This window comes from Erinaceus europaeus, chromosome 12 (assembly GCF_950295315.1).
Source record: "Erinaceus europaeus chromosome 12, mEriEur2.1, whole genome shotgun sequence".
Classification (NCBI taxonomy): Eukaryota; Metazoa; Chordata; class Mammalia; order Eulipotyphla; family Erinaceidae; genus Erinaceus; species Erinaceus europaeus.
In genome coordinates, this window is record NC_080173.1 from 88,829,839 (window position 1) to 88,838,802 (window position 8,964).

Here is an 8,964-nt window from a genome sequence, read left to right on the forward strand (position 1 = left end):
CACTACCTTGTGGCTCTGCCTTTGCATATTTTTGTCAGTCTCCTAGACTTTTCTCTTAAGTCTATGTATAGTTCATATAATGTCTGTTATTTTGCACTGACAGGAATTGGAGAAGTTCATTCCTTTCTTGTGTGATAAGATATTTTGTGAGTACATAAAATGTACCACATTTTTTCTCAGTACTAAGACTTGTGCCTGAGGAATCCAGAAAGCAGTCATTCACCAACTATGATAAGTGAAATAATTGGTTAAAAAAAATTCTATGAAACAATACCTCCTTTCTTCAATTTCCTTAGACTAAAGACATTAATTACCTAGATTCCTTTGAAGGAATAGACACATTCCTCAGACCTTAAAAATGAACTACTAGCAATATTCCCATAACCCCCTCTACCTTCAGAAACCCGGTGGTCTTCATTGCAGTGTACTGGATTCCGGTTATGCACAGAGAAGACATTTTAACCTTCCCTACTCCTAGGAAATTTGTGTGAGACTTTCAAGATTGGACTAGCAAATAAATCAATTGGAGGCATTGTTATTTTGTATTCTGAGCACTTGTCGCTTTTCTAGTGAGAATAAAGGTTGGATATGTCCCAAAATAGTAATACATACGTGATTAGGATAGACTGATTCTCCCGATCTAGGGGGGGGGAAAAAAGCAGCAGGCAGTCAGGATTTATATCAGTTATGCAAACAAACCTATCTAGGAAGACACTAAGGGCATTGAGCATGTCACTTTTAAACTGAAATTATGAAGATATTGTAAAGCTATGTAGGGTATTCTTAAACACCTTAACACGGTGAAGAAAAGCATAGTAAGTTGTCATATCTTAAATTCTTTAAGTCCCTAAGAAAGTAAGTCTTTTTGGTTTAAAGAACAATACTTTGATTTATGTATGTATGTATATATGTATGTATTTGATAAGGATGGAAAGAAATTGAGCAGGGAGAGGGGAGATAGGGAGAGAGACAGAGAGATACCTGCAGACCGGCTTCACCACTTGCAAAGCTTTATACCTACAGGTGGGAACTGGGGACTTGAACCTAGACCCTTGCACACTGTAACATGCACATTCAACCAGGTACTTTCTAAACCCACATATATTTCTTATTTGTTATCTGTACATTTTAAAGTTGTGTTGTCTGCTGAGTGATTCATATAACTAAGAAGTGCATAAGAAACTAAGGATTTTGGACTGTAGTAATGGTTTGGTGAAGGACAAAATGTACTGATAATTTCTTGGAGGAATATAGAAGTATATCCTTGTGACAATAAAAATCCTATAAGTGGGGCACCTGGTTGAGTGCACATGTTACAATGCTCAAGAACCTGGGTTCAAGCCCCCAGTCCCCACCTACAAGGGGGAAGCTTCATGAGTGGTGAAACAGTGTTACAGGCATCTTTCTGTCTCTCTTTCTATCACTCCCTTCCCTCTTGGTTTCTGGCTGTCTTTATCCAATAAATAAATAAATAAGATACTAAGAAATTCAGTTATTATAAAAAGAAAATCCTCTAAGTTAGCATTTCCTCAATCAAGTTATTCTGGTGCTGGGAAAATTTTAAAGCTATATGTATTGGAAAAAAAAAAAAGTTATCAATCCAAGGTTGAGATTTCATCTCTGAATAAATCGCTTTGGCTAAAGAAAAAAAAATTTCACTTTCATTGCCATGCACTGAAACTCTTAACTGTGGTTTGTCTTACCCAAGTGTGCTATTGAGGCAAAGAAGAACCGGGGTGGGGGGATCTTTATAGGAATAGAATCATCTTTGTGTTTGGGGGAGAGTAAAAACTTCTGTTTATATTCATGAAGCCCCAACATGACATATTCATTTTAAGAGCAGTAACGCCTCAGATTTTATGAGTTTAAAGAGACAGAAATACCTCAAAGAGGACCTATTTTATAATAAACAAGACTTAAAGACTAAAAGAATTGAACACATATTCTCTACTTCCATTAGGATAGTATGATTCAATGGTTAGCAAACCTTTCTCTTGTTATTTAAACATATAAAATATGTCACCATTTTGGTGGTTCCAGTTCTTTACACATGCACAATTTCACTGCTCCTTTTACATTCATTTTCTTTCAGAGAGAGACAGAGAGATACCATAGTACTAGATCTTCCCACAGTACACAATACCTCCCATGTGACACCAGAGTTTGAACTTGGACTGTTCCTGGAACCTGCTGGGTGAACTATTCCTCAACCCATTTAATCATGGTTTCATCTTTAAGCAGATCAAAACAGATGAAAGTTAGTAGAGGTGAAGCAAGTATAGTCTTGTGAATTCCTAGAGGTAGAATCAAAAGAGCTGGGCCCTAGCCTGATTTTACTCACTTCATACCAAAAAGTTGGATTCAACGATTTTCAGAGGTCACTCTAGGGTGGGGAACTGGGTAGTGGCCACACCTGGTTGAGCACACACGTTAATGATGCACAAGGACCCGGGTTTGAGCCCCTGGTCCCCATCTGCAGGGGGAAAGCTTAGCAAGTGGTGAAGCAGTGCTTTCAAGTGTCTTTCTCTCTTCCTCTCTCTCTCTCCTTCTCTTTGATTTCTGTCTATCCAATAAAATAAAGATAACAACAACAACAAATCAGAGGTCATATGAGCTTTAACATTTCATAATTAGTGTCAGTAAGATTATTCATATTAAAAGCATCTGCATCACTCACCAGTCAGCATGAACTGATAGGCGTTGTCAGAGATGGAGAAGATGTGGGGCGGGGCCTCCTGGCGCTTTTTGCCTCTGTAGGCGCTCACCACCTCTGCATTATACACAGGCAACCACTTGTAGGGGTTGACAGTGACACAGAACAAACCCGAGTAGGTCTGTACCAAAACAAAGAAGGGGACTATTAATTGAGTCCTTTTCAAAAGATGTTAAGTACCTGCGTGAGAGAAACATGAACGGGAACTCACATAGATCATCCAGGCTGCGTAACGCTCTTTGAGGTTGTACAGCACGGCGGGCTCGTGCAGATGGGTCATCATGGCCATGTCCTCGATCTTGTCATATTTGGGAGGGTTCATGGGATAGACTTGGTCATCTTTTACAGTGACAGTCTGTCAAGTCAAACCAGAGAAGCCAGGTTGAAAAAAATATGCCAGCAAGACCCCAAAGGTGGCAGTCTGATCCCCACTAGATGTTTTACTCACAGCTCCACCTTCAGTCTTTGCTGTCACCTTCCCCCCTTCTCGACTCTGCACTGTGGCTTTCACAAAAGACTCCTTAGCATCCGCCACGAAGACCGATGATTTGGCGTCAAAGGGCTTGTTCTGGGCCTCAATGCGCTCCTTTTCAGATTTCCGGAGGTAAGGAGCAGCCTCCCCAAACACAGCCATCTCAGCGTCAGAACTCATGGCTGCAGATTATGATGGCAGCCCAAAGTCTCTGCCTGGTAGAAGAAAACAAATTATATTGGGCCATCATGCTTTAAAAAAAAAATGTCTGGAGACTTAAAAGTGATGCATTCAGTCAAGTACACAATTTACCAATCTGGGTTCAAGCCCTGGTCACCACCTACAGGAAGGAAGCTTCAGGAGCTGTAAAACAATGCTACAAGTGCCTACCTTTCTATCTCTCCCTCTCTCTCTCTCTCTCTCAATACTCTCTGTCCTATCAAGTGAAAGATCAGGAGAGGAGAGGAGAGAAAAGGAAAGAAAAATGAAAAGGAAAGGGAAGGGGAGGGGAGGGAAGGGAAAGGAAGGGAAGGGGAAGGAAGGTAAGAGAAAAGAGAAGAGAAGAGAGGAGGAGAGGAGAGGAGAGGAGAGGAGAGGAGAGGAGAGGAGAGGAGAGGAGAGGAGAGGAGAGGAGAGGAGAGGAGAGGAGAGGAGAGGAGAGGAGAGGAGAGGAGAGGAGAGAAGAGGAGTCAAACCTGGAGTGGTGGCTCCTTGTACAGGCAGCAAGCCTCAACAATAAATGGAGCTAGGTTATGAAGCACCCAGTTAAGCACACATGTTAACCATGCACAAAGAGCTGGATTCAAATCCCCCATTTTCACTTGCAGGTGGAGTGCTTCCTGAGTCATGAAGCAATGCTACAGTTCTCTCTTCCTCTCTCCCTCTCTGTCTTCCCCTTGCCTCAATTTCTCTTGGTTGCATCACTTAAAAATTAAAAACAAACACTGAAATAAAATGTGCATTCTAAAAAAAAGGCTTTTATTCCCACCCCAGTTGAGCTCTTAGCATTGCTTTGGGGATAGCCACCTCTCTGGGTTGGCTGAGGTGAAATGTCAGTCTCTCTGCTTTCTATGCCAGTGCTGACAGATACTTAATCATGCATTTGGAAAGAATCTGGTGTTTTTGGCTCACCTACTGTATGAGACTGTAGCCCCTCTCTCTTTTTCATTTGTTATGTGTAATTATCTTTTGAGCCACTGGCTATCATTGGTTTCTGTATCACTGTAACACAAAGCTGAACATTTATTCGTAATTGTCACTTTCAAATTTAATTTTAGGCACCTCACAAGCAGAGGACACTTTCCTTTCTGTGACATCCTTCACACCTCTTAGAAAAGATAATGGAAGTTTTCTAGGTGGTGGTGCACCTGGTTGAGTGTACATGTTACAGTGCACAAGGACCCAGGTTAAAGCCCCAGTCTCCACCCGCAGGGGGAAAGCTTCACAAGTGGTGAAGCAGTGCTGCAGGTATCTCTCTGTCTCTCTCTCTCTCTCTCTCTCTCTCTCTCTCTCTCCTCTCTCTCTCTCATCCCCTTCTCTCTTGATTTCTGGCTGTTTATATCTAATAAATAAAGATTAAAAAGAAAAGATGATGGGATTCAGAGTTGGTTTTGTGAATTAGTAAAATGAATATACCTTATGAACTTCTTTAGATGTGGTGAAGACCTTCTCAGTACAGATTTGAGCACTGCAAATATTATTGAATAAAGGAAAGTGAAAGCATGGGGAATTCTGTTATAAAATATTCTTTAAAAAAATCTATTATGTAGCACTTTCTCTTGTTCTTATGTTATAATGTTGACAAACTTGGTTCCTTCACCTATCTTTAGTGTTTATCAAAAACTTATCATAAAATATAATTAACTGTGTATTCTCACCTTATTACTAAAGCTCTAATAAAAATTTCACAGACCCTTTTAAATACTTTAATTGCTACTTCAGTATCTATTAGTACTGTCAAAACTATCATAGTAACCCATTTGGTGATAATAAAAATGTATTTTCCAGATATTTTTGAGAAAACACAAAACTCTTGGATAAGCAGTTCTACATTTCATCATTAAAACAATAGAGACCTGGGTAGCATAATTAAAATGCTCTTCAATATTGAAAATACTATCTTTTTATAACATTTTAAAATTTCTACTTCATAGACTGTGAGACAACAGGCAAACTTAAACCACTTTTCCAAGGCAAAGAGTTCATCTGTTCTATTTATCTATTTAGACAGTGTCTCAAACCTTTTTTAAAAGTATATTTATAGTGATGAAGAAAAGCTTTAGTGTAGAAATTTACATTTTACCTATAAATGTTTAACAGTATTCTGCAATGTCTTACTGCCTGTTGTAACTCAATTATTTAAAAGACAGACTACAGTGCTAGAAACAGAAAAATGACTGTGTATAAAGCTCTCAAGCATGCTAGGTACTCATCTTTATGTGTTGCAAAGGATATAAATTAATGCACATCAGTTTCTGAAATCCCCCCTCACAATTTTTCTAGGGAAGCATCATCAGCCATGAAATTGGCATGCTTTTATTTCATAGCCCCTGTAGCATCCTCCAAACCACTGAGGAAGATTTGTTGTTGTTGTTGTTGTTGTTTTTGGACCATGTGAAAAATAAGAAAAAAGTCAGTATCTTACCTTAAAGATGCAACCTTGAGGTGGTCTGAACTGTGGAGGGGAGAGAGAAAAAAATTTTTCTTCTGATTAAATGTTAACAGTCCTCAATACCAGTATGTTTTTTAACTGAGAAATAGGAAATGACTGGAAGCACAAATAAAACATCTAATTACAATTGTTACAGAGTAAGTTGGTGCTACCCTGGAAGGACTGCCAGGGACAGTGGGAGCCAGGATGTTGTGGCATGTGTGTGGGCAGCCAGACATCCCTTACTGTCCTTCAGACACAGCCTTGTCCTTACACACACTTACCTTGAAGCTCTATGAGGAAAGACAAGTCATAACTCACTCCAGAGTTACTTTTATAGAGTCAAATATGGAAAACACGTAGCCTCCTCCTCTTTCTTAAAGCATATTTGGCAAAACATGGTTTTTGGCAATGAATGTCTCCGAGTATAATTCCCTTCATATTAAAGATGGTTGGATATAATTAGAAATATTTCTTCTCACATTGGGTGAAGTATATGAACCAATCTACTATAAATAATTTGAGTTGTATGCAATCTGAAAGTGATCTGTCTTTGGAATAATGTAAGGTGTTGCTTCAAAGTCAGCTATGTTCTGGAATCCTTGGACTTTGTTGCCTGCTGTTCTTGCATTTCACCAAGTTGCCCAGTTGAAGTCTTTTCAACAGCCTGCACAATTGTAAATACTATACAAATGTGTGTGTATGGGGGGGTGGTTTTCTGCTGTTTGTCAGAGAAGAGTTATAAAAAGATTGTTACTTTCTCTTGAGAAGGCATGGGTTTCTTTTCTTTTTCAATCTTATTGTGCTTTTTCAGAATGCTTGGAAATTTAATTTTAAAATGTGCTTCATGAAGAACAGCCAAAGATAGATGACTTTTGTGTTCTCTAGTCAGTTGCCTCGGACACTTTTTGTCAAATATTTCCATACCCATTTCAAACTTACTCCAGAACTGAACTGTCTTTCTTAGCTGATTATTGTGGCTTCTTTTTCATTTAAAAAAAAAAAAAAAAAAAAAGAGTGCAAGCTGCTTGTGAAATTGCTCCATAACGCTCAACATAGGAAAGTTTTTGGATGCCAACAGGACATTTTACTGTCTAAATATGCAACATCTCTGACTTCTTTATCAATTATTCATGGTTGATAGTTCACATTTTCTATACAAACAATACCTGCACATTGCTTTCCAGTCTGGTTTTTAATTTTTTTTTTTTTAGAAAATTATTTGTTTTATTGTCTTGGTCACTTTGTATCTCTTTGTGCTGTCTGTGACTGAGCCCAATTAATTTGCTTTATATATACCTGTCTTGCACCCATATCTGGGTTATTTATGGCTATATTACAATCAATTTGATGAAATAGGCGAGCTTATGAAAGTAAATATTTGAAAACACGGTCTGTAATGGTGACTTATTACTCTAGTACACCATCTATTCCACAGTCCTCATTTTACTAAAACAGCAACTGTGATCCAAACAATAGGACAGAGTTGGCAAATCACACAGCACTCCAGACCCGGGTCATGTGATTGGCAAATGAGCATGGTTGGTGCTAACACTTCCACCCGGAGTAGATTGAAACTATGGGAGTGGCTCTGCAGGAGACAAACATCTGAGAGGGGCTCGCTTAGCCAACTCTTAATCTACTTTGTCATCACAGGCACATTTTCCTTTCTCACACATCCATTTTTCTTATGTATCAAGCATCTGAAAAATGTATGCAGTGATTTTCAGGAGGGGGACTATTTTGATAATTCTTTTAGCAGGATTGGATGGGAATGTTGAGGATAGCTTTAGGGGCCAGGTAGTGGCACACCTGGCTGAGCGCATGTGTTACAATGCACAGTGACCTGGGTTCGAGCCCCCGGTCCCCACCTGCAGGGTGAAAGCTTTAGGAGTGGTGAAGCAGTGCTGCCGGTGTCTCTCTGTCTCCCTCTCTGTCACTCCCTCCTCCTCTTGATTTTTGGCTGTCTCTATCCAATAAATAAAGAAATTTTAAAAAATTAAAAGGTAGCTTTATGACCTGCTCTGAGTAGACTGTTCAATAAGCAAAAGGTAAGGTGTTGTTTTTGGCCATCACTGCTAAGTTATGAGGAATATAAAGATTTGCAGTAAACAAAGTGAGAGAGGAGTGATTTCATGCCCTAAGACCAGTGTGGCCCTGTGAATCCTAATTATCCATTGAGCAGATTTTACCTGTCTAATTAGTCTCTCTTGGGTGCCACTTAAGTCAATATACTCTTGAGTCCCATGTAGTTACCATTTTTGTTTTTTCTTTATGCTATCCAGGAAAGCTATATTTTTCACTGTGCATCTCCACGAAATCGCCAGTTTGAAAGATCTTTTTTTATTTTCGTATAGGAAAACTTCCCTAGTATTGCTGATATTAATCTTACTTAATATTAAGTAATATCGCTGCTATATCCAGTTTCTGCACCAAGTGCATGCTTATTAGATGTGTGTCAAACATATATTAAAATAATCTATTGTCTGATTCATAGTTTATTCACAATTTCAATCACTTATTTTGGTTCTTTGCATGATTATGTAGGTAGTCATAAAACTGTTATCTATGACTGTGCAGAAGGCCATAAAGTCTGGAAACATATGCTACTAAATAGTTTATTTATTGCATCATAATATATAGAATAGTGGTATTCTCTTGGTCTTCAGACTTTATAACCACTATATCACTTTCATACAGAGAAGAGTGACAATTCATTTTTTTTATGTCATACCTATCACCCAATGCACATATTGTGGACGTACAGTACATTAGAATTAATGATGAAAGTCATCATGAGTTAATAATACTTTGGATTTAAGTTATTGCTATCAATTACTGAGCAAAGTGAATTAATAATGTGTTATAATCCAGCCTAAATCCCCTCTGTGAAAACTCTTTGCATAGACCTTGGAAATTAGGTTCCTATTATGGTGTGATAGCAGCTTTCTAAGGTCCTGCTACACTCCAATATTAGGGAAAAGCAAGAGAGAAATAAAGTGTCTTCCAGAGTGCTATTCATCAGAGCAGGCTTTCCTGATAAATAACTACTATGGATTCTTAAAGCATTACTGTGGATGTAAAATAAAGCAAAACATAGCAACTTCTTTACGACAGGTTAAATGTAAT

General features: G+C 38.6%; 1 protein-coding gene across 2 annotated transcripts in view; it reads right to left on the minus strand.

Annotated features, from left to right (window-relative positions):
• Positions 1-5,993, minus strand: part of MYH1 (myosin heavy chain 1) — a 30,664-nt gene extending 24,671 nt beyond the window's left edge. The window contains exons 1-5 of one of the 2 annotated variants that reach the window (XM_007522718.2): positions 5,830-5,993; positions 3,162-3,396; positions 2,925-3,068; positions 2,678-2,834; positions 613-640 (exon numbers count right to left, since the gene is read on the minus strand). In XM_007522718.2, the coding sequence (XP_007522780.1) occupies positions 613-640; positions 2,678-2,834; positions 2,925-3,068; positions 3,162-3,365 (533 nt within the window). In that variant the 5' untranslated portion in view covers positions 3,366-3,396; positions 5,830-5,993. Of the gene's footprint in view, positions 1-612; positions 641-2,677; positions 2,835-2,924; positions 3,069-3,161; positions 3,400-5,829 lie in introns of both variants that reach the window. The other variant, XM_060204428.1, reaches the window with a different exon arrangement.
• Between the last annotated feature and the right edge of the window lie 2,971 nt (positions 5,994-8,964).